Source organism: Mesoplodon densirostris, chromosome X (genome assembly GCF_025265405.1).
Source record: "Mesoplodon densirostris isolate mMesDen1 chromosome X, mMesDen1 primary haplotype, whole genome shotgun sequence".
Lineage (NCBI taxonomy): Eukaryota > Metazoa > Chordata > Mammalia > Artiodactyla > Ziphiidae > Mesoplodon > Mesoplodon densirostris.
In genome coordinates, this window is record NC_082681.1 from 105,408,884 (window position 1) to 105,436,379 (window position 27,496).

A 27,496-nucleotide genomic window follows, 5' to 3' on the forward strand; every position below is an offset into this window, starting at 1 on the left:
AAATAAACAACCAAACTCTATACCTCAAGAAACTAGATAAAGAAGAAAAACTCAACCCAAAGTTAGCAGAAAGAAGGAAATAATAAAGAGTAGAGCAGAAATAAATCAAAGAGACACTAGAAAAAAATCAACTAAGAGTGAAACTAAGAGTTTGTTTTTTGAAAAGAACAAAATTAACAAAATTACGTAGACTAATTAAGAAAAAAAGAGAAGACAAATATATAAAATCATAAATGAAAAAGGACACATTACAATTGATGCCCCAGAAATAAAAATGATCATAAGAGACTGCTGTGAACAATTATATATCAAAAAATTGTATAACCTAGAAGAAATGAATAAATTCCCCCCAAAATGTAATCTACCAAGACAGAATCATGAATAAACAGAAAATCTGAACAGATCTATAAATACTAAGCACATTGAATCAGTAATCAAAATCCTCCCAACAAAGAAAAGCCCAGGAACAGATGGTGAATTCTACCAAATATTTAAAGAAGAATTAACATTAATCCATCTTAAACTCTTCCAAAATATTGAAAAGGAGGGAATACTTCCAAATACTTCCAAGTATAATTTATCCTGATGCCAAAGCCAGAAAAAGACACTACAAAAAAAGAAAACTACAGCCAATATCCTTGATGAATATAGATGCAAAAAATCCTCAACAAATGCTATCAAATTGAATTCAATGGCACATTAATAGGATCATACACCATGTCCAAATAGAATTTAACCATAGGATGCAAGGAAGGTTCCACATAAGAAAATCAATTAATATGATAAACCACTTTAACAGAATGAAGGATAAAAAACACATGATCATCTCAAGACATGCAGAAAAAAATTTGACAAAATTCAACACCCTTTTATGATTAAAAAAAAAACCTCAACAATCTAGGAATAGAAGAAAATTAGTTCAACATAATAGAGGCCACATATGCAAAGTCCACAGCTAATATCATCCTCAATGTTGAAAAACCAAAAGCTTTTCCTCTGAGATCATTATCTCTGTTAGCAGATGACATGATTTTATTTGTAGAATGATTCCAGGAAAAACTGTTATAACTAATAAATGAATTCAGTAAAGTTGCAGGATACAAAATCAACATACAAAAATCAGTTGCATTACTATATACTAACAATGAACTATTTGAAAAAAGAAATGAAAAAAAATCCCTATTCAAAATAGCATGAAAAAGAATACAGTTGACCCTTGAACAACACAAGTTTGAACTGCATAGGTCCACTTATACATGGATTTTTAAAAATACATATACTATAGTACTACATGATCTGTGATTGGTTCAATCTGTCGGTGTGGAGTCACATATAGGGAAGCCTGACTGTTGACTGCTAGAAGGTCAGCACCCCTAACTCCCATATTGTTCAAGGGTCAACTGTACTTAGACATCGATTTAACCAAGAATGTTAAGATCTGTACATTGAAAACTAACAGACAATGATGAAAGAAATTAGAGAAGACACAAATAAATGGAAAGATATCTCCATATTCATGGACAGGAAGAATCAATATTGTTAAAACATCCATACTATCCAAAGCAATCTACAGATTCAATGCAATCCCCACCAAAACCTCAATGGCATTTTTTGAAGAGATAATTTAAAAAATTGTAAAATGCATATGCAATCTTAAAGGATTCTGAATGGCCACAACAATCTTGAGAAATAAAAACAAAGCTAGAGGCCTCATACTTAGTAACTTCAAAATTTATTACAAATCTGCAGTAATCAATATGGAATGATACAGGAATAAAGACAGACATACAGTCCAATGGAACAGAACAGAGAGCCTGGGGATAAATGCACACATATAGAGTCAACTAATCTTCAACAAAGTTGCTGAAAATACACAATGGGGAAAGGATAGTCTCTTTAATAAATGGTGCTAGGAAAGTGGAGTAACCATACACAAAAAAGTAAAATTGGACCCCTATCTTATACCACTAACAAAAATCAACTCAAAATGGATTAAAGATATAAACATAAGACCTAAACCCTGTATAAATCAAAAGTAAAAATTTCAGAAGAAAACAAGGGAAAATATACTTCACCTTAGTCTTAGAAATGACTTTTTGGATATAACATCAAAAGCACTGGCAACAAAAGCAAAAATAAACAAGTAGGACTATATCACACTAAAATTTTTCTGCACAGCAAAGGAAAAAAAAATCACCCAATGAAAAGGCAACCTCTGGACTGGGAGAAAATATTTGCATACCATGTATATGATAGGGGGGTAATATCTAAAATACATAAGGAACTCATATAACTCAATAGCAAGAAAACCCACAAATAACCCTATTAAAAAATGGGCACAGGACCTCAATAGATATTTTTCTAAAGAAGACAGACAGATGGCCAAAAAGTATATGAAAAGGTGCTCAACATCACTGATCGTCAGGGAAATACAAATTGAAACCACAGTGGGACATCACCTCACACCTATTCAAAAAGTCAAAAAATAAGTGCTGGCATGAATGTGGAAAAAAAGAAAACTACTGAACACTGTTGGCAGGATTTAAAATTGGTACAGCCATTGTGGAAAACTGTATGAAGTTTCCTCAAAAAGCTAAAATTGAATTACCATATGATCCAACAATCCTACTTCTGGATTGTATATCTAAAGGAAATGAAATCAGTATCTCAAAGATATATCTGCATTCCCATGTTATTGTAGCATTAGTCACAAAAGCTAAGATATGGAAATAATCTAAGTGACTGTCTACAGTTGAATGGATAAAGAAAAATCTGGTATATACAGAGAATGGAATATTATTTAGCCATAAAAAAGAAGGAAGTCTTGGGACATTAATTGATATTTACAGAATATTCCGTCCAAAAACAACAGAATACACATTTTTCTCAAGTACTCATGGAACACTCTCCAAGACAGATCATATCTTGGGTCACAAATCAAGCCTTGGTAAATTTAAGAAAATTGAAATTGTATCAAGTATCTTTTCTGACCACAACGCTATTAGATTAGATTTCAGTTACAGGAAAAGATCTGTAAAAAATACAAACACATGGAGGCTAAACAATACACTACTTAATAACGAAGTGATCACTGAGGAAATCAAAAAATACCTAGAAACAAATGACAACGGAGACATGATGGCCCAAAACCAATGGGATTCAGCAAAAGCAGTTCTAAGAGGCAAGTTTATAGCAAAACAATCCTACCTTAAGAAACAGGAAACATCTCAAATAAACAACCTAACCTTGCACCTAAAGCAATTAGAGAAAGAAGAACAAAAAAACCCCAAAGTTAGCAGAAGGAAAGGAATCATAAAGGTCAGATCAGAAGTAAATGAAAAAGAAATGAAGGAAATGATAGCAAAGATCAATAAAACTAAAAGCTGCTTCGTTGAAGATAAAAAAATGGATAAACTGTTAGCCAGACTCATCAAGAAAAAAAGGGAGAAGACTCAAATCAATAGAATTAGAAATGAAAAAGGAGAAGTAACAACTGACACTGCAGAAATACAAAAGATCATGAGAGATTACTACAAGCAACTCTATGCCAATAAAATGGACAACCTGGAAGAAATGGACAAATTATAGAAATGCACAACCTGCCAAGACTGAATCAGGAAGAAATAGAAAATATGAACAGACCAATCACAAGCACTGAAATTGAAAGTGGGATTAAAAATCTTCCAACAAACAAAAGCCCAGGACCAGATGGCTTCACAGGCGAATTCTATCAAACATTTAGAGAAGAGCTAACACCTATCCTTCTCAAACTCTTACAAACTATAGCAGAGGGAGGAACACTCCCAAACTCATTCTACGAGGCCACCATCACCCTGATACCAAAACGAGACAAAGATGTCACAAAGAAAGAAAACTACAGACCAATATCACTGATGAACATAGATGCAAAAATCCTCAACAAAATACTAGCAAACAGAATCCAACAGCATATTAAAAGGATCATACACCATGATCAAGTGGGGTTTATTCCAGGAATGCAAGGATTCTTCAATATACGCACATCAATCAACGTGACACACCATATTAACAAACTGAAAGAGAAAAACCATATGATCATCTCAATAGATGCAGAGAAAGCTTTCGACAAAATTCAACACCCATTTATGATAAAAACCCTGCAGAAAATAGGCATAGAGGGAACTTTCCTCAACATAATAAAGGCCATATATGACAAACCCACAGCCAACATCATCCTGTGGTGAAAAACTGAAACCATTTCCACTAAGATCAGGAAGAAGACAAGGTTGCCCACTCTCACCACTCTTATTCAACATGGTTTGGGAAGTTTCAGTCACAGCAATCAGAGAAGAAAAGGAAATAAAAGGAATTCAAATCGGAAAAGTAGAAGTAAAGCTGTCACTGTCACTGTTTGCAGATGACATGATACTATACATAGAGATTCCTAAAGATGCTACCAGAAAACTACTAGAGCTAATCAATGAATTTGGTAAAGTAGCAGGATACAAAATTAATGCACAGAAATCTCTGGCATTCCTATACACTAATGATGAAAAATCTGAAAGTGAAATCAAGAAAACACACCCAGTTACCACTGAAACAAAAAGAATAAAATATCTAGGAATAAACCTATCTAAGGAGACAAAACCCCTGTATACAGAAAATTATAAGACACTGATGAAAGAAATTAAAGATGATACAAATAGATGGAGAGATATACCATGTTCTTGGATTGGAAGAATCAACATTGTGAAAATGACTCTACTACCCAAAGCAATCTACAGATTCAATGCAATCCCTATCAAACTACCACTGGCATTTTTCACAGAACTAGAACAAAAAATTTCACAATTTGTATGGAAACACAAAAGACCCCGAATAGCCAAAGCAATCTGGACAACAAAAAATGGAGCTGGAGGAATCAGGCTCCCTGACTCTAGACTATACTACAAAGCTACAGTAATCAAGACAGGATGGTACTGGCACAAAAACAGAAATATAGATCAATGGAACAAGATAGAAAGCCCAGAGATAAACCCACGCACATATGGTCACCATATCTTTGATAAAGGAGGCAGGAATGTACAGTGGAGAAAGGACAGCCTCTTCAATAAGTGGTGCTGGGAAAACTGGACAACTACATGTAAAAGTATGAGATTAGAACACTCCCTAACACCATATACAAAAATAAACTCAAAATGGATTAAAGACCTAAATGTAAGGCCAGAAAACTATCAAAGTCTTAGAGGAAAACATAGGCAGAACACTCTATGACATAAACCACAGCAAGATCCTTTTTGACCCACCTCCTAGAGAAATGGAAATAAAAACAAAAATAAACAAATGGGACCTAATGAAACTTAAAAGCTTTTGCACAGCAAAGGAAACCATAAACAAGACCAAAAGACAACCCTCAGAATGGGAGAAAATATTTGCAAATGAAGCAACTGACAAAGGATTAATCTCCAAAATTTACAAGCAGCTCATGCAGCTCAATATCAAAAACACAAACAACCCAATCCAAAAATGGGCAGAAGACCTAAATAGACATTTCTCCAAAGAAGATATACAGACTGCCAACAAGCACAGGAAAGAATGCTCAACATCATTAATCACTAGAGAAATGCAAACCAAAACTACAATGAGATATCATCTCATACCAGTCAGAATGGCCATCATCAAAAAATCTAGAAACAATAAATGCTGGAGAGGGTGTGGAGAAAAGGGAACCCTCTTGCACTGCTGGTGGGAATGTGAATTGGTACAGCCACTATGGAGAACAGTATGGAGGTTCCTGAAAAAACTACAAATAGAACACTACCATATGACCCAGCAATCCCACTACTGGGCATATACCCTGAGAAAACCATAATTCAAAAAGAGTCATGTACTAAAATGTTCATCGCAGCTGTATTTACAATAGCCAGGACATGGAAGCAATGTAAGTGTCCATCCTCTGATGAATGGATAAAGAAGATGTGGCACATATATATAATGGAATATTACTCAGCCATAAAAAGAAACAAAATTGAGTTATTTGTAGTGAGGTGGATGGACCTAGAGTCTGTCAACAGAGTGAAGTAAGTCAGAAAGAGAAAGACAAATACCATATGCTAACACATATATATGGAATATAAGAAAAAAAATGTCATGAAGAACCTAGGGATAAGAAGGGAATAAAGACACAGACCTACTAGAGAATGGACTTGAGGATATGATGAGGGGGAAGGGTAAGCTGTGACAAAGTGAGAGAGTGGCATGGACATATATACACTACCAAACGTAAAATAGATAGCTAGTGGGAAGCAGCTGCATAGGACAGGGAGATCAGCTAGGTGGTTTGTGACCACCTAGAGGGGTGGGATAGGGAGGGTGGGAGGGAGGGAGATACAAGAGGGAAGAGATATGGGAACATATGTATATGTATAACTGATTCACTTTGTTAAAAAGCAGAAACTAACACACCATTGTAAAGCAATTATACTCCAGCCAAGATGTTAAAAAAAAAGAGAGAAATGAAAACATATGTCCACACAAAAACTTTTACAAAAATGTTCATAGCAGCATGATTCACATTATCCAAAAAAAAAAAAAAATCAAACAATCCAAATGTTCAACAACTGGCAACTGGATAAACAAAATGTGGTAGAGCCATACAATGGAATACTAACCAGCAATAAAAAGAGTAGTGATACATACTATACCAAGGATGAATCTTGAAAACATCATGCTAAGAAGCTAGATGCAAAAGACTAGATATTATGTAATTCTATTTATATGAAATGTGCAGAAAAGGAAAAAGGCAGATTGGAGGTTGTCTGGGGCTGGGAATGTGGATTGATTGCAAACAGGTATAAGGGATTTTCTGGGTAACAGAAGTGTTCTAAAACTGGATTGTGGTGAAGATTGGACAGCTCTGTAAATTTACTAAAAATTATTGAATTGTATACTTAAAATGGATGTATTTTATGGTATGTAAATTATACTTCGATAAAGTGTTTTAAAAATCTCTGTAAAGATATGCAAGAACAAGTAACATTGAGTAGCTCTGGAAAGGAAAGATGGGTGCCTGGGGAACGAGAGAGGGAAGACACTTTATCAAATACTCTTTTATATATTTTTAACTTTGTACCATGTATTATCAGTTTAAGAAATGAGAATAAACAAAACAAAAACTTAAAAAAAAAATAAAGAAATCTCTTGCATTCCTATACACTAATGATGAACAATCTGAAAGAGAAATTAAGGAAGTACTCCCATTTACCACTGCAGCAGAAAGAATGAAATACCAAGGAACAAACCTACCTAAGGAGACAAAAGACCTGTATGCAGAAAACTATAAGACACTGATGAAAGAAATTAAAGATGGTACAAACAGATGGAGAGATATACCATGTTCTTGGATTGGAAGAATCAACATTGTGGAAATGACTATACTACAGATTCAATGCAATCCCTATCAAACTACCAATGGAATTTTTCACAGAACTAGAACAAAAAATTTCACAATTTGTATGGAAACACAAAAGACCCCGAAAGACCAAAGAAATCTTGAGAAAGAAAAATGGAGCGGGAGGAATCAGTCTCCCTGACTTCAGACTATACTACAAAGCTACAGTAATCAAGACAATATTGTAGTGGCACCAAACCAGAAATATAGATCAATGGAACAGGATAGAAAGCCCAGAGATAAACTCACGCACATATGGCCACCTTATTTTTGATAAAGGAGGCAAGAATATACAATGGAGAAAAGACAGCCTCTTTGATAAGTGGTCCTAGGAAAAGCTGGACAGCTACATGTAAAAGGATGAAATTAGAACACTCCCTAACACCATACACAAAAATAAACTCAAAATGGATTGAAGATCTAAATGTAAGGCCAGACACTATCAAACTCTTAGAGGAAAACATAGGCAGAACACTCAATGACATAAATCACAGCAAGATCCTTTTTGACCCACCTCCTAGAGAAATGGAAATAAAAACAAAAATAAACAAATGGGACCTAATGAAACTTAAAAGCTTTTGCACAGCAAAGGAAACCATAAACAAGACCAAAAGACAACCCTCAGAATGGGAGAAAATATTTGCCAATGAAGCAAGTGACAAAGGATTAATCTGCAAAATTTACAAGCAGCTCATGTAGCTCAATATCAAAAACACAAACAACCCAATCCAAAAATGGGCAGAAGACGTCAATAGACATTTCCCCAAGGAAGATATACAGATTGCCAGCAAACACATGAAAGAATGCTCAACATCATTAATCATTAGAGAAATGAAAATCAAAACTACAATGAGATATCATCTCACACCGGTCAGAATGGCCATCATCAAAAAATCTACAAACAATAAATGCTGAAGAGGGTGTGGAGAAAAGGGAAGCCTCTTTCACTGTTGATGGGAATGTAAACTGATACAGCCACTATGGAGAACAGTATGGAGCCTCCTTAGAAAACTAAAAATAGAACTACCATACGACCCAGCAATCCCACTACTGGGCATATACCCTGAGAAAACTATAATTCAAAAAGAGTCATGTACCACAATGTTCCTTGCAGCTGTATTTACAATAGCCAGGACATGGAAGCAACCTAAGTGTCCATCGCCAGATGAGTGGATGAAGATGTGGCACGTATATACAATGGAATATTACTCAGCCATAAAAATAAATGAAATGGAGTTATTTGTAATGAGGTGGATGGAGCCAGAGTCTGTCCTATAGACTGAAGTAAGTCAGAAGGAGAAAAACAAATACTGTGTGCTAACACATATATATGGAATCTAAAAAAAAAAAAAAAAAAGTTTCTGAAGAACCTAGGGGCAGGACAGGAATAAAGACGCAGATGTACAAATGGACTTGAGGACACGGGGAGGGGGAAGGGGAAGCTGGGACAAAGTGAGAGAGTGGCATGGACATATATACACTATCAAATATAAAATAGATAGCTAGTGGGAAGCAGCCACATAGCACAGGGAGATCAGCTCGGTGCTTTGTGACCACCTAGAAGGTTGGGATAGGGAGGGTGGGAGGGAGACACAAGAGGGAGGAGATATGGAGATATATGTATATTTATAGCTGATTCACTTTGTTATGAAGCAGAAACTAACACACTGCTCTAAAGCAATTATACCCCAATAAAGATGTTAAAAAAAAAAAGAAATAATCTATTCACCTCAACAGCATCAAAGAAGTAATGCAACTGAAATATAGAAATATGTAAAGAAAATATCACATTATTTATTTTAAAACAGTAATAATATTGTTTAAAGAAAATAGGGGTAAAAGCAAGTTTACCTCAATGGTTTCTTTGGTGCAAATATCTGACTGAAGACCAATGCTACCCTTTCAGCCTTGATATTATAAGATTTTTTAATGTAACATAAAGCCATGCAGGATTCCAAATTAGCCTTTGCAACTTCAGATTCAAATTGAATTTCGTATTCAAATTCACGTTTTACAAGTATATCTAGGAAAATTAAAATTAAAATGCATTTTAATTCGATTAAATATGTATAGGTTGAAAATCAATTATGTCAGCATTAATCATGCACAAGTATTTAGAGGGAAGAAGATGGTATATGTTATTTAGCTTTGTATTCATAATACCTAGTGCATTACCAGATATATAATAGTACTCAGTATGCTTTTGTTAAAAGGTAAATAAATGAATGAACATAAAAAATACATGCACCCGGGCCTCCCTGGTGGCGCAGTGGTTGAGAGTCTGCCTGCCGATGCAGGGGATACGGGTTCGTGCCCCGGTCTGGGAGGATCCCACATGCCGTGGAGCGGCTGGGCCCGTGAGCCATGGCCGCTGGGCCTGCGCGTCCGGAGCCTGTGCTCCGCAACGGGAGAGGCCACAACAGTGAGAGGCCCGCATACCGCAAAAAAAAAAAAAAAAAAAAAAAAAAATACATGCACCCATCATCCTTAAATACCACCATCTTAAATCCTTAAAACTCAGACTTACAAAACAAGAAATGGCCAAGTAGAAACTAAAAATCAATATTTACTATAAAATAAAAATAATGATGTGCTCTCTATAAAAAATATATTAAAAGCCTATAGACTTGTAATTTATAAAGAACAATTTGAATTAAGTTCAAACAATATTAAAACTGCATCCCAGTCTATTAGGGCAGGATTTTCAAACACTGGTATATTTTATTTTTTATTTTTTGGCTGCATTGCATGGCTTGCGGGATCTTAATTCCCAGACCAGGGATTGAACCTGTGCCCTCAGCAGTGAAAATGCAGAGTCCTAACTACTGGACCACCAGGGAATTCCCTGGTAAAGTTTAATACAAGAGAGAGTTCTTCATTAGTCTTGGGTTATTATAGACAATATGGTTAACTGTATTTTCTTAAGCAGTAGTTTACCAGAGGAAAGTTAATTATAGCAGGGTTTTGTTAGGTACATGTGAAAAATATCTTAAATTCAAGACTGGCATGTAGAAGAGAAGCACAATCATTTATTATATTTATGCTCCATGCCCATGTAAGGAACCCAACTTGCAAATCAAGAAGTTTGTTGCATATAGATCATGGAAGAGAGCTCCAGAGAACCATGACTTGACCTGGTCCACAGCTGAGCTAATTTCTAAAGTCTGTCTCTAGTGTGTAAAGGTAAATGTTAAATGATTCTTGGATTCACAGAACTGATGGCCACCTCTAAATAATCCTAACAGAAACCAGACCACCTTTCAGAAGTAGCTGATTGTAATTTCTGCCACAGAACTCTGAAAAATAGCTTGGCTGTAACAAGCCTGAGTCACATTTAATGATTACTCAGCAAACCTTATTAATGTAAAATAACTGACTGACCCACACCCTTACAAGATCTTTTTTTTTTCCCATGTGTAAAAATAAATCACTGACCTCCTGAATTGCTAGTTCTTATCCTGTTGACAAAATCGGCAATTGCTGTTCCTATCAATAACCACTCTTTGTTGTAGCAAAATCCACATGTCTACTTTAATGTGTCTATTTGTTTTGGGGACAGGATATGGAAATGTATAAGAAGCAGCATTCCATACAGAGAAGCAGTATTTAAGAATTTTAGAGTGTTTAGTGGGAGATGAAATTTCCACTGCATTCAAATGACATATTCTTCAAAGTAAATACTGTATGTAGTTGAGATTTGCATCTGTTTCTGCTTAATTATTGAAGCCTTTATGGGAACGGCTGTGTTAGAATGAAGATAGGAAATGAGAAGCTAAATTTAGTTTCAGAAGCAGTGAACCCTTTGTGGGGAATTGTCTCTATGGATGTCATAGTGCCAATCATAAGAAAACCCACTGGTACAAAACACAGAGATGATTATCTGCAAGGGACAGTGGGTGAGGCAACTAGGAACCACATTAGTATTTTTTCAAACTACACATATCCCCCTTACCTGTAACTCAAATATGTTGATACTAGCACCTAAGGGAGAGGGACAGAATTGGGTTGTACAAAATCATAAACTGACATTCTGTATCGTGTCTTAAAGCTATCATATTAGAGTCTCTGCATTTTACTTGAAAAGTCATATTATCAAGTTAAAATATGCCTTTTGCTAAGTGGAAGAGAATCTGTATAGTACTTTTATGTGGACATGGTTGATAAGAGGTAAATCAGTGAGGCCAGTGTAAATTAATTATCACCTGATTGTTGTATAAAATTAATCACTCATGACAAACATAGCTCATAACTTTAAGACAGTAATTGCACATTTCTAAAAAAATATCTAAATAAATATAGTTGCTCTTAATACAGTTTGTAATTTCAAAGTTACAGGTCAACAGTTCTTGGGACTCCTGTAACAAATACAGGAGGAAAATTCTGTCCTTGTTTTAGCAGTCCCTTAAAAAGACACATGATGATGGCCATTCTGACCGGTATGAGGTGATACCTCATTGTAGTTTTGATTTACATCTCTCTAATGATTAATGATGCTGAGCATCCTTTCATGTGTTTGTTGGCAATCTGTATATCTTCTTTGGAGCAATGTCTATTTAGGTCTTCTGCCCACTTTTGGATTGGGTTTGTTTTTTTGTTATTGAGCTGCATGAGCTGCTTGTAAATTTCGGAGATTAATCCTTTGTCAGTTGCTTCATTTGCAAATGTTTTCTCCCATTCTGAGGGTTGTCTTTTGGTCTTGTTTATGGTTTCCTTTGCTGTACAAAAGCTTTGAGGTTTCATTAGGTCCCATTTGTTTTTTTTTCTTTTTATTTCCATTTCTCTAGGAGGTGGGTCAAAAAGGATCTTGCTGTCAAAAAATCTAGAAACAATAAATGCTGGAGAGGGTGTGGAGAAAAGGGAACACTCTTGCACTGCTGGTGGGAATGTGAATTGGTACAGCCACTATGGAGAACAGTATGGAGGTTCCTGAAAAAACTACAAATAGAACTACCATATGACACAGCAATCCCACTACTGGGCATATATCCTGAGAAAACCATAATTCAAAAAGAGTCATGTACCAAAAGGTTCATTGCAGCTCTATTTACAATAGCCAGGAGATGGAAGCAACCTAAGCATCCATCATCGGATGAATGGATAAAGAAGATGTGGCACATATATATAATGGAATATTACTCAGCCATAAAAAGAAACGAAATTGAGTTGTTTGTGGTGAGGTAGATGGACCTAGAGTCTGTCATACAGAGTGAAGTAAGTCAGAAAGAGAAAGACAAATACCGTCTAACACATATATATGGAATCTAAGAAAAAAAAATGTCATGAAGAACCTAGGGGTAAGACGGGAATAAAGACACAGACCTACTAGAGAATGGACTTGAGGATACGGGGAGGGGGAAGGGTAAGCAGTGACAAAATGAGAGAGTGGCATGGACATATACACAATACCAAATGTAAAATAGATAGCTAGTGGGAAGCAGCTGCATAGCACAGGGAGATCAGCTTGGTGCTTTGTGACCACCTAGAGCGGTGGGATAGGGAGGGTGGAGAGGGAGGGAGACGCAAGACGGAAGAGATATGGGAACATATGTATATGTATAACTGATTCACTTTGTTATAAAGCAGAAACTAACACACCCTTGTAAAGCAATTATACTCCAGTAAAGACGTTAAAAAAAAAAGAAGACTTGAACTCATGAAATTAATAGGATAAATATATATTTAATTTCAATTGTGTTTTAACAGGTACTGAAATATTTACTAACCTCTTTTTTTTTTGTATTTTACAATATATAATGGTTATCACCGGCTTGTCTAAAAGTACTTCCCATTTTCAATGGTCTCCCATTCTCTGAAGATTTTCATAAACTGCTCACTAAGACCTGTAGAATTTGCCCCAGTAAAACTTCCTAGCTATGGATAAATTCATGAATATGAGGCAGATAATTTTGTTTCCACAGCCAACATCTAAACAGACTTTTAAAACGTTTTTCTTATCATTTATATTTTCATTTCTTTATTCATTCAATGAATAATATTTGAAAGCTTTCCTTGAAATGACAAATAAGGTTCTTGTCCTCATGGAGCTTTATGATTGGGAGGGAAAAACTGCCAATAAACTACCAATTATATCACTAGTTTTTAAATGACTACTGTGATAGCGGCTACTATGGAGAAGCAGAAGAGGCTATGACAGCAAAGGTCCTGGGAACTTGACTTCTAAGGTCCTGAGGAGGTGACCAGTACACCAAAGTTGAAAGGCAATAAGGGTTTCCTGGATGTAGAGAGAAAGTAAATGCCTCCTAGGCATCAGAGCAGCATGGGGAATTTTTCCATGGTGGAAACCACCTCGGCCCATTTGAGAAAGAACTTAAGCAGGTGGAGCAAAAGTGAATGGGAAGAACTTGTCAAGAGATGAATTGGGCAAAATAGGCAAGACCATGCAGGGTACAGTGACAATTTGGGACTTCTAAGAATAACAAGAGCCTACTGAATGTTTTAAGTATGGAAGTGCTGTGATCGTTGAATGGTAAATTGAGCAAGAGGGGATTAGGAGAGAAGGTAATGAAATTTCTGCAGTAGTTCAGGCCATGTGGTGACTTTCACAAGGGTGAGAGGAAGATGTAGATTAAGCTCAAGCAATGCCCTGTGATGTGTGAAGTGGCAGCTACACGAGCAGTCCTGACTGGTAACTAGAATCATGAGCTTATCACTTCAGTATTGTATTCATAGCCTTAACACATTGATACATACAAAATATTTAATCAAACAGGTTTCAGAGAATTGTAGAGTATGAGATATCTATATCTATATCTATCTATCTATCTATCTATCTATTGATCATCTACTGTCTCATAAAATAATGATGGTAATAATCATTTGGGTATGACAGCAAGGTCATTATATTGAATAAGAGGGGTATGTCTCCATCCAGATATTATGTCTGCATAATTATCGTTCAACCTAATGTTTGTATCATCATGCCCATAAATCATGCAATGGGCACTATGTTGGCCAAGGGTGCCTATTACTTGGGTGAATTTTCTCAGGGCAATGACTGCATTTTATTCAATGTGGAAGAATATTAGTAATTTTTAAAAAGAGAACCCTTGATTAAATATGATAAATAATCAAAAAGTACTGAATTTTAACCAATTTATTTACAAAATGTACTTTGAAATTATGTATTTTTTACCATATATATTTTAATCAGTAAGAAATACGTTTCATAGCAAACCGAACCAAAATGTCTCAATTATAGAGAAATGAATATCAAAGCATAAAGAACAATATTATTCATGTTCTTTCCCTAAATTTCTATAGTTGTCTCTTCATTAATAACAGGCATCTACATTTGTTTGAAAGAACACAGTAATCATACAAGGAATGAATGGAGTACTGAAGACAAATCTGAAATAGGATAACGACAACAAGGTATTCAAAGAAAAGAGAGGATACTGGATAAACTACCTAAAGCTATTTTCTTTGAACAGATAATGAAGAATGTGCCATCTGCACATTCTTATTATTTTTTTTACAAAATTGTGTACCTTTTTGAAGGGGTATTTCATTTACATGCTTTACTTCACTTTCATAAGGTCATTTAATAGACCAAACATTTTGATTAACTTAAAATAACTGCATGTTCCTTTAATACAAATGCAAGTACAGTAAACTACAAAATGAAAATTAAAGGAAGAAAGTGGCCACATAGCTGATGCTCTTCTTATATGTTTCATTTTAAACAAGAAACCAGAAATAAAAGATAAAGGAACTTCTTGTAACATAAGTATTTTATCTAAGCTTTTAGCAATTAGCACCCAATTTCAGACTCTAAGATTTAGGTACCATATTTTTGTACTTTCTTTTTTGATAGAATATTCTTTTGTGTATTAATGAAAAAACCCACTGAATGACATTGAAAGAATCATGTTTCCATCTCAACATGTTATTTGTCAGTGACTGAAGACGGGCCCTCTAGTTACATCACTGTCAGAGAATGCCCAACCAGAGCTTTTAAATGATAATAATGGTAATATCTTACACTTCTGAGACACTTACTGAGAATCAGGCACTTTTAAGGATTCTATGCATTTGCACTTAATCTTAAAAAAATATCCTATAAAACAGATACCATTACTATCTCCATACTACAATTGAAGAAACAAAGTTTATAGAGAACTAAAGTAATTTTATCAAGGCCCTACAGAGACTAAATGGAAGAACCCAAGCTGTCTGTGTTCAGATGTCACAACCTAGGATACCAGGCCTGTCAAGTGGCACAACTGCTGAGAAGATGCCATCAGCAGCTGCATCTGGAAATGTGCAGGCCATACCTGCGCAAGGGGGTGTGATGGCCCTCAGGGCAGAGGCCTGGGTCACTCAAACATTTAGATCCTGATCAGAGGAAGAGGAGCCAACAACAGAGATGGAGAAGGGAGAGAGAAATAAAGCTAGTCATGAAAGCCAAGAGCAGAAAGTTCTTTAACTGGGTCAACTGGTAAATGCTGCCGATGAGTAAGCTCAGAACACAAATCTGACCACTGGATTCGGCATACTGGATAAGGTTGACAATCTTGTCAGGGGTACTCTCATTAGAGTAGTTAGGACAGAAGGCTTAATGGAGTGAGTTGAGTAGAGAAAGCAAAATGAAGAGAAGCAGAGGAAAGGATCAAGTCTAGAGGCCAGTGTGGGGTCATGGGAGTACCAATGACGAGCTTCTCGGGAGCTGTTTGTGATCACAGACCAAACCCAACAGGGGTGTTTACACTCAACATGTAAACAACATGCAACAAGATGACTGGCCTGGGGGGGTGAAATGCGACCAGTGTGACACATAAATCAGCAAATCAGGCACAAAAAAAGACAATAGATTAATCAAAGAAAAACAGCCTCAAGCTACCGAACACTGGGAAATAACAGGAAGAGGCATGAATCTGTTATGCAGTTAAATGGCAAAACTACTCTCACAGAAAAAGTCCCATAGAGAGAGAGTCACAGAACTAATCTCCAGAGAGGCACAAAGAAGGCACGGACTAGGAGTTACTTAGGAAGAATCAACACAACTATAGGGGAAATTCTGCCCACACGGTATAATTTGTAGTCTTATAGAAGTGACATTTCAAAATAATACAGTCTAAAAATACAAGTATTATAATATCCCAGTAGGGCAACACCAATTGATTTAAATAGTACAGGTGCATAAATCCAACATATTGGATAGATGTTTTTTGAATTCCTTGACAACAGTTTGTGTCTTGTTAATTTTGGCATCTCTGGGACTCAGCATAATACCTGGCAGCAAAGATGCTCCCTAGATTGTTGTTGAATAAAAAAGATATGAAAGTGATCAATCTTCATTAACTCAATGGTGTGTGTGAGGAGTCAGGGTGGAAAGAGAACAGAGAGGTCCTGGTATTTTCATTTAATGAGGTTTGATAGTTTTATTGGACTCTCAGGGAAAGAAGATGATGAAGATAAAGGGAAATAATGGGAAGGCAGTGGTGGGGATCCTTATTTCCTACTGATCATGTTTACATAGTGAGGCTTATTCACTCACTAGAAGGGAAAGGTACAGGAGGAAAAAAAATCTCAGCATCAATCTGCCTCCTCCATCATGATTTGCCATCCGAGGGAAAGCAACATATCTGATCAGTGAATTTGGGTGAAGAAATGAAGCATAAGCAGATGAGCAGACCCTTTTTTTTCTTTCCCGATGTCCTGAATCCAGGATGTACACTTTCTCTTCCTTCTTCATGTGTTGGTTGTTTATTCCTGTAGGGAGTCTACAACTGGCTAGGTTGGGGTTAATGCACTCGGTTTTGGTGGAAGGTTGATAGAATATTCAACCTTGGCTTATTAATAAGCCCAAACGAATCCAAAGTCATTTTCCAGTTCACCTTTATATAAAGGTAACTTTTGATCTCCATCTGCTTTATTTCTACATCTATTTCTCAGATGCTTATAAATTCGGATGAGGGAATACAGGGTGTAATTAATGATCACACCTAAAAAAGCCCCATCAAAGTTCAAGCCACAGAGTGAAGTGCTCTAATTTCCACCATAAGGGATTTAAGAGACTATAGGAAGTACAAAATGGCTTAAACAACATAATTCTTTTGAGTTCTATTTAATGTGTTGAGTAAACTATAATTAAATGACACACATAGGTGAAAGTAGCTGGTTTGCCTTTGCATAAAGTCTAAAATAGTATTCAGACTTGTGACCAGACTCGTCCCTCCATAAAGAAATAGGTGAGAAGGAAAGGGCGAGCAGGGAGAATTACAGAGAGTGCATGTAAGTTGGTTACATCTTTGGAATAACAGCAGTAAAGGAATCCAGTTATTACCAGATGCTTGTAAGGAACTCAGAAAAGAGAGAGGTCAACTGATTTATTAAATATTCAGAGAAAAGACACTAAGAGAAAAACATTAAAGTTGAGATGGGACTGAACAAATGTACATCTGTATAGCAAGACATGCTTCAGAACAGAAATAAACGTTCACAAATTAAAATGTCTTTTGCCAAAAAATAGATAGCTTCTTGCGTTTGGTGGTACTGAGCAGAGAAAAAGCTATTTTAGAGAGAATGATGGGAAGAGATAAGCCTGCAAGCCTTCCAAATAGTTATTTTCAATAGTAAGCATTATTTTTCATCATGAAAAGTAATGAAGCAGTAAAATATGAACTATATCAAAAGGTATATTTTCAAGAGCTATTTGAGAGAGACTGTTTTCCTAACATGCCTTTCAAACCTCTCAAAATGATGTTGGCAGCTTCCTTATAGACCTTGCTTATCTAGGAGGGAGTGGATTTTTTTCAGGTAATAAGATTTAATCAATTTCTATTATCAGAATTATAATTTCTTTAGCTTGCAACCTGACAAGAGTACAATTTAAGCAATTTAAAGTAGCAAGAACATAGTAAGATGAGTCCTGGATACAAGCATTTCTTTACCTTCCTTTCCACTTCATGTCATAGAAGCATCAACATTTTGCCTTCAACAGGATAGATTTCAAATAAAAATCAAGGCTTGAACACTAAACTATTAAAATTCACTGAAGCAGACTTCCCTGGTAGTGCAGTGGTTAAGAATCCACCTGCCAATGCAGGAGACAAGGGTTCGAGTCCTGGTCCGGGCAGATCCCACATGCCACAGAACACCTAAGCCTGTGCGCCCCAACTACTGAGCCTGCGCTCTAGAGCCCATGAGCCACAACTACTGAGCCAGCGAGCCACAACTACTGAAGCCCACGCACCTAGAGCTCGTGCTCTGCAACAAGAGAAGCCACCGCAGTGAGAAGCCTGTGCACCACAACAAAGAGTTGACCCTGCTCGCCACAACTAGAGAAAGCCCACGTACAGCAACAAAGACCCAACGCAGCCATAAATAAATTTATTTAAAAAAAGAATAAAGAACCCCCCCTTAAAAAAATTCACTGAAGCATAGCAGGATGACACACAAAACAATGGTTTCACTTCAGAAAGAAACTGGACATTCACTGGGGTATAATTATTATAGGTTGGCTGCTTATTAAAATTATTTTCTATTTTAATAAGAAAGTACTTACATTTATTTATCACTGGAAATTGGAAGTTGTATTACACATCTGAATTCTGAGGTTAATCTACACTAATATTCTTATCCCTGATATGCATAAACAATCAGAATTTTCTTTGAGTATTGGCTATCGGTTGAAGAAAAGAAACCCAACAGAATTTCATTTACTTAAAGATTACATTTCCTACATTTGTCTAATGTCACTACATGATTCACTAAGGCAAAATCTATATCCAATTTATAATAACTTTTTTGAGATAAATGGAAATGCTTTGGATCAGTCTGATTCCATTATTAATGGACAGTTCTTTGAAATAGAGAGTAACTGAACAGGCATTGAAATGGAAAATTTCCCTCTCCTCATATAAATTTATTTCACTTTTTATAAATTTAAGCAGTTCATGATTACACTGGCATTTTGCAGTGACAAAACTAAAATTCAACCAAAGGGAAAAAATAAGTAATAAGTTAATATAATTAAGAATTAAGTATCGCATTGTGCAACCTAGTAACTGCATTACTATCTCCAACTCTCACATACTTCACACTATCAATAACTAGCCAGTAAATAAAAAGAACACAGTTAGGGTGAACTAATATTTTTGGAATTCCAAAGATCTTTTGAAATACATTGGATACATATAACATAGATACTCATTTCATAATTCCACCTCCAGCTTTTCAAATATTGCCTTGCAAATTTTATAGTGAAAGTGTGTAGGGGAGATTATTCTGACATTTTTGTAATTCATTTAAGAAATATTTATTATTTCTAGATCTTCTTCTACATTTACTCTCGGAATGTTTATTTGCAAATAATAGAACCCCAGTTTGAATAATCTTTTTTAGAAGACACCAAGGGTTTCATGAAGCAAATGGGAAGTGTTGATTAAGCGTGATGGAGCCATGTGTATAAGTCGATGAGCAGGCAGAGAAAGGAGACCTGCAAAGAGAGGAGAAAGCAGGCCTGCATAGAAAAGCAGAGAAATAAATATTCCCTAGCTCTACATATTACAGCTTCAGCAAATAAAGATAAACAGGCTGGAATGACAGTAGGGAACAAATGGTGAATGTAATTCAGTATTATTTTCTATAGATTGAATCACATCAAAAACATTTTAGTAGGTAAAAGTGATCAAATACCATTTCATATGGAATAGATATTTTTATAGGTGAAAAATTGATGGGTATTGGTACTTTTATATGTTGCAAAGTCATTTTTTATTCAGCAAGCAATGTATAAACACTATTACTGAAAAAAAGAGCAACAGGATAAAACAGGGTACAAAGTAAAATAGAAGAGAGTGTGATAATAAAGGGAAAGCTGAAACAACTCTTTGTTTATTGATTGGCCACTTTGTACCAGGCATTATACCTTATGCTAGGGAACCTCTCAGAAAGCTTTTCCCTTGTAAAAGTTTTTGATTTCTACAGAGCTTTAAAAGAAAAAGCAATTAGGTTAGGCCTGATGCCAATATGAACAGCTCAGAACCTACTATTTCATCTTTAGGTTTTAAATCTAAAGTATTTTTTGAAACGGTTTTAAAAAATAGTCAGGCCTGGATTCATGCATTATCCCTTCCACTGCTGCATTGTAGGACCCTGGACAAGTCACTAAACTTCTTTTACTTAGATTTCCTCACTTGTAAAATAAAAATACAGGGATACTATGTGCTTCATAGGGTTTCTTTGATGATAAGTCCTATAATAATATAATAAATACAAAACATAAAACACTTAGCACTGTTCTTGGAAGACTAAGTGCTTAATAAATAAACTGGCATGGATATCAGAAAGGTTCTAATCTGGGTTTGGAGTATGGTAGAAGGCACAGACAGAGTGACAATACTTTATATCAGATAGAGAGAGAACTGGAGAATGGAGGGTGGTACTCGGTTCACGGCAACAGCGGCTGTGCAGAGCCACCCAGTTAAACCTGGATCCTCATCTCAGTAGGCGATTTGAGATGTTGACCAGAAACTGACTGGAACTCTATCCTACAGAGTGGGGATACCAGTCTGATAGTAGGAGAGGGATAGGGGTACGTGTGAATTTCCATGCCCAGGAAAACACTTGATGTATAATAGATCCTCATTAAGTACTTTCGGATGGACTGATGATAGATTTTAACAGTTCACAGCAAATAAAATATGGCAGAGACTGCTAATTGTCTCTCCAATATTTACTTACTCTCTTTTCCTCTTTTTTCATAATAGAATGCCCCCCAATTTTATTTGGGTCTGTCAAGAGGCATTTCCCAGCCTCAAGTGCAACTAGGTGTGCCCATATGACTGAGGTCTCACCAGTGGGATACAAGTAGAAATCACATATGCATCTTCAGGTCATGGCTTTAAAGGGAACCAGCTTGCTCTTCACTGTGGACATGACTATAGAACTGATCATGCAGATGAGGACAACTTAGTGGATGGTGGAGCAACAAGAGAAAAGGAACCTGAATCCCTGATAATCTCAAGGGGCAGAGGCACTATACTGCCTAAACCATGCACAAGTCCAGGCTTACATGTGAAGGAGAAATATGCCTGTCTTGTTTGTCACTGTTAATTGGTCTTCGTTAAAATAACTGGTTAAATTCCTAACATGTTTCCATCACTCAAGTATGGCCGGAAGTATGAGAGGGTATATATCAAGTTTATTATATTCTAACACCATCTGAATGGGGCTGAATTGAATTGAGGGGCTGCTATCCATATTACTTCAGGAATTTCTTGAACCATTTAAAATGAGCATTTATAACTTAGTAGAAATAGCTGCTATTATAAAAAATTAAAAACTATTTTATATCTCTTGTATCCTCTCTATACTCTTGTATACTCTCTCTTCAGTTATACCTCATTTACATTCTCTTATCACTGAAATAATTACATTAGACACAGGGATGATAATAGTGAGATTAAAGTAAAAAACTATACATATAAATGAGAAAACTAGAGAAGATATTTTGTTTCTGCAAGGAATTTCATACTTAATTTTGTAGTTAATTTGCTTTTTAAATAATACATAAACATAGATTTCTCCCCTTGATTCTAATAAAACACTGCGATGGGAATTTCCCTTTCAGTGTGAATAGGAGCATTCTACTTTAGTTCATCTGGGAGATAGCTGAAAAATAAAGTTTGCATCACTGAGATTTGATTTTGCCAGACCATAGTATTAACTTTTTGAAAAGTCTTATTTAAGACTCTAAATGTCAGAGGGGTAGTTGTACAAAATATATGTGGGTATTACATCTAATTTATGTCAATTTTTTTTTTTTTTTTTTTTTTGCGGTATGCGGGCCTCTCACTGTTGTGGCCTCCCCCGTTGCGGAGCACAGGCTCCGGACGCGCAGGCTCCGGACGCACAGGCTCAGCGGCCATGGCTCACGGGCCCAGCCGCTCCGCGGCATATGGGATCCTCCCAGACCGGGGCACGAACCCGTATCCCCTGCATCGGCAGGTGGACTCTCAACCACTTGCGCCACCAGGGAGGCCCTATGTCAATTTTTATATTTCTTTAAATAAGAAACATTTTATTCAAGGTTCTGCTTCCAAGTTTAAAGCTGAAGCCATGGCTTCAATCTTATTCCTTAAATCAAAAAAAGAGAGTAAAGGAAGAAATTAAAGTTGAAGGGAAATGAAAATTACAGTTACTGTAACTTTTTCTTTCCTCACTGATGACAAAATCACGACCTATTTTTATAAATCCACTGATAACCATAATTATTGTCGTTTTGGAGAAAACTACTATGTGAAGAGAACAAACATAAACGAATACTCGTTGGGCACTATTTTAATGATACTGTATGTGAAAAATAAATGGGAATGGATTTTCATGCAACTGAGTAATCAGCAACCTGAAATTTAAGGAAAACTGAGTTTTTATTTATTATAATTTTTTATACCCATGACTGTGGTTCTCTTACCTTTGATATCTTCATAAGAATCATATGATTTTCTTTTTGGAATCACTACAAAGTCTGTCAGATCTAAGAAAGGATTTTGTCCCCAGAAACCTCCATCCAATGTGACTTCCACCTCCTCTTCTACCCGCTTCCTGGACTGACATTTTATGACAACTACAGGAGAGAAATACTTTCAGTTAATTTGACTATTGGGTTATATGATTGTTCTTGAGATAGAAAAAATGAATTATGTTATGAAAAATAAAAGTTCCTTTGGCATACTTTAACATGTCATTGCATCTGGTATTAACACACATATACTCATTCAGTATCAACATACATTGACATTTTGGAAGCAACATGAATATTAAATAATATGTAAAAATAGCATGACGAGAGATAAATCTAGAAGATACACACCAAAGTATAGAAGATTACATCAGGATGTAGAAATGTGATTCAGGGACTGGATTTTTCAGCTAGTTGTATACTCATTGTGGTAAATACCGAACTTTACTTATATAAAAATACTACAGAAAATACCTTCAAATAATTTAAAAAATAAGTTCTATAATATTTATTTTGTAATAACACTTTTAAAATATATTTTATTAAAATATCTCCTAAACCAAAAATATTAGTTTATTTACATGCACCTTAAAATTCACTTAAATTATTTAAGTAAAATATTTTGATTTCCATTTGTGAATTGCTTTTAAATTTACAAAATACACTATTTAGTAGTTAGAAATTGTAATGAATTATTTAAAGTTAATATTAAAATGTTATTACATATTAATTTAGCATACAGCACTAAAACATTAAATTAATATGTAACTTTACATATTTTATATATATATATATAATTCCAACATTTTCTTATATAAAGTGCAGAAGTTGTTAATGATCTTGTGAGCAACCAAAATATTATGTCTATATCAACTACTAATTATATAAAGGAATAGTAATATATTGGCATTAGCTGTATAATATTATGGGGCCATGTATGCTAGAGTCCATATTTAAGAATATTATTTCTCCAAAATATATTAACTGTTATATTTTTATCAGTTCATATGCACATAGGACATAAATTGAATATGAGATAAAAAGGGAGTCATAATACTAAAAAAGCTTTGAAATGGATTACACTATGCTTTCATGGCATCAATAATATTGGTAATACGTTCATCTCAACAGCAAGATTGGATAATGTCCTCAGATTTATGTGTTTTCGCAGTATAGACCACATTTATAGTAAAGAAATGTTTAAAATAAATTTATTTTTAATTCTTAAACTTGCAGGTTAATACTGAATATTTTGGACTTAGAATTAATATGTGAAATGTACAACAAGGGTACAAAGTTAGATGTAAATTAAGTGGGTTGAAATGGCTGAGGAAAATGTACAAGCTTTTCTGGTTATAATTAATTTCAGTCTTAAAGCATTAAATTGGAAACTAGTGTGATCAAAGTTACAATTAGTATCATGTCATTGGTCTTGTCCTGTAAGTCCTTAGGAAATTACTGCCCTAGCAATGCCAGGATTACTAAACCACAGTGGATTCACATTCCATTGTCTTTACACTGTGATAGGGAGTACAGTCCTTTTCCAATTATCTACCCCAAAGGACAGGAGAAAAGGTGGTTCACAGAGCAACAAAAGTACCCTGGGCTTAAGAATAACCTGGGTTATAGATACATAGAAAAAAAAAACGAAACAACAAACATTGATGGTGACACAGTTGAGCAGGGAAAGCAATGGGTTATTTCTGATGTGTTCTTAAGAATGAAGAATGGACTGTACCGAAAGTAAATAATATTTACTTATAAAATCATACCCATTTGTTTCTCAAGGGCATTTGTAGAGAAAAAGAATTACTAGAATAGGTTTTAGACTTTTGGTAAAATTTAATTTTTAATAACTAGTACACAGTCTGTTCAGAACACAGATGTTACTACTTGGTTGTGCTAATGTAACACAGGCTATTTACAGAACTTACATTTACTTTAAAAATCTAATAATTATCAAAAGAAGTGACTTGATAGAAAATTTCTATGTTTCTGGAGCATATTTAACCTTCTTTGAAGAAAACTGTGCAAGAAATTTGTTTTTATTTTCTCATAGGCTTTATTTTAGACTTTAAAAAATCTGCTTTACGTCTTTAATCTGGGGAAAAAAACAAGCAGTGTCTGGGGTAGACATGAGCAACACTGCTGTTAGAATTCCAACAGAGTAATATCTAGGCTGTATTACATCACTTTGATCAGAAGACTATTATAAATTTTAAACTGTTCAGCTCTTTGGAAAGTATACAAACAACTATGTTTTGAAAGAAATAAAAAAAACATTTTGACATGTTTTTGAAGCATTCTGAAGATAATTTAGTATATTTGGAATATTTATGTGTTGATAATTTTTTAACTCAAGAGTAAAAATATTTCAAGTAAAACAAATGACATTTATTGTCAAAGGTACTGTTAGTTATGTGGATTTTCACTCCAGTTAAAATTAAACTACATAAGGAAATATATAATCTTGGCCTTCCCTTATAACCAGTGTCTCTGGGGAAGTGCTGTTATTCACAAGCAAAACTGACTATTTTCTCTTCTAAGTGTGGTGACATAATTTGTATCAGTAAAGACTAGCTCTTTTTCACTAGCAAAGATTGGCATTGGAGGGAGAAGAAAAATTCAAAATTTCAAGACTTCTTTTAGCTTATCTGTGTTGCTCAAGGTGGAGATCAAAAATAGATATCCCTTTGCTGTGCAATTCAGTGATTCTTAGTTATGAAGAACTATGCCTAGAGCCTGGTAAGAGGTTGGGATACTAAATTTCACCTTATGGTTATCTGAGAGGAGTTGTGATTCTTACGCTGACCCCGGGAACAAAATGGGAAAATGAAAGTATGCAGAAGAAGTGAGAAGAGTGTTGAGGGAAGAGAACATACAGAAACTTGAGAGAAGCCTGGAGTATGTGGAGGAAAAAAAGGGGTCATTGAGGAAAAAAAAGGCATTTTAAGAGTAGGGATTTTACGTTGCATGTGTGGTGGCCAAGCCCACCTCCCTAAAATCTGTAGTACATTCTGACTGGTTTTTGGAGAACATCATAAAAGTTTTGTATCTGGGACAACTAATAGAGGAATCATTGCCCCCATGAGTTACACAGAAGCTGGAATATGGTGATTAAATGTGATCCAAGAACCCAAGTACCCAGGAATCTTACAGATCTAGCACAGGGCTCTGAGCACATCAAAGAATATGAAATAAAGGGGTCTGAATTTAACGTTATTTCAACCTTAATTGATTTGTAGGTTTCACCAACAAGGAAAACAACAGGAAATGGTATGGTTTTGTGGAAAGACCATTGGACTTATTGTTAAGAGACCAGATTCAGTCCTAGCATTTCCACCAATAGGGCTGGGTCACTTTACAACCTACTTTCTCTGGACCTGGATTTTCTTACTTGTACAAAGAAGAGGTGGGATTAGAAGGCCTCTAAGATACGTAAAATCCCGGTGTTCTTAAGATATACCTACCTTGGGGGCATTTAGGATGTGGTGCCTGTGGGAATCCAAGAATAGGGTATATCCAGCATATTCCTGGGATTTCTTCACTGTCTATCCCCAAAGCTCTAATTAGAAATTAAATTATTAAGAGTGAACAAAAGCATAAACACTTTCAATATTAGCATGAAATGACATATTTTTTAGTAACCTAATGGTATTTTAGCAAAGCTTGTGAATTTAAACTTTGGCAGTGAAAAACTATGTATGAAATATAAAACATTTTCTGCAAATGTTGATTTCATTTCAAACCAAACCCTGGTAAACTGTCACAAAGAAAAATGTAACACAACCATTGTGAGATGCAAGTTAAAACTGAAGAACTTTTTTCTCTACATTCAAAGGTTGGTACAGCAGTTGGCCCTTCATATCTGTGGGTTCCAAATCCACAGATTCAACCAACTGTGAACTGAAAATATTTTTTTAAAAAAAAAGAAATTCCAGGAAGTTCCAAAAAGCAAAACTTGTATTTACATAGCATTTACATTATATTAGGAATTATAAGTAATGTAGAGGTGATTTAAAGTATATGGGAGGATGTGCATAGGTTATATGCAAATACTATGCCATTTTATATAATGGACTTGAGCAACCATGGATATTAGTATCTGCAGGGGTCCTGGAATCGATACCCCATGGATTCTGAGGGACGACTGTATTGGTATTTACTGATGTGACTAAACTGTGATTAATCAGAGGTAATACAGTTTCCATGGGTTATGTTCTAAACTGGATGGGCAAAGTACAGAACACAAAAAATGACATTAAGTACAGGACTTCAGAAAGTTATCAGGAACTTACTTTTGGAGGCTACCAGTTAAAAGAAAAAGGGCATTTGTAAAATTATTCTACGTCCATCATACACCATCAGGAGAACAGCAATACGAGAAAATGATTCTGGTTGTTGTTGAAAACAGGTCTTTCTTATGAAAAATGGAACATAAGACACGAAAGGCAGGACCAGCTTCATGGGCATGTGACGTATGCAAGAACTCCACACTTGGAATTGCTCATGTTTGTTTAATGTCTTGAAATTCTTAATGCTTTTTGAACAAGGGCGTCCTCATTTTCATTTTACCCAGA

The 27,496-nt window shown here is 35.4% G+C and overlaps 1 protein-coding gene across 1 annotated transcript in view; it reads right to left on the bottom strand.

The window, feature by feature from the left end:
- CFAP47 (cilia and flagella associated protein 47) overlaps nt 1–27,496 on the bottom strand; it is a 299,411-nt gene that overhangs the window by 39,005 nt on the left and 232,910 nt on the right. The window contains 3 exon segments of the mRNA XM_060086541.1: nt 9,281–9,452; nt 22,869–23,021; nt 26,387–26,481. Of these exon segments, the coding sequence (XP_059942524.1) occupies nt 9,281–9,452; nt 22,869–23,021; nt 26,387–26,481 (420 nt within the window).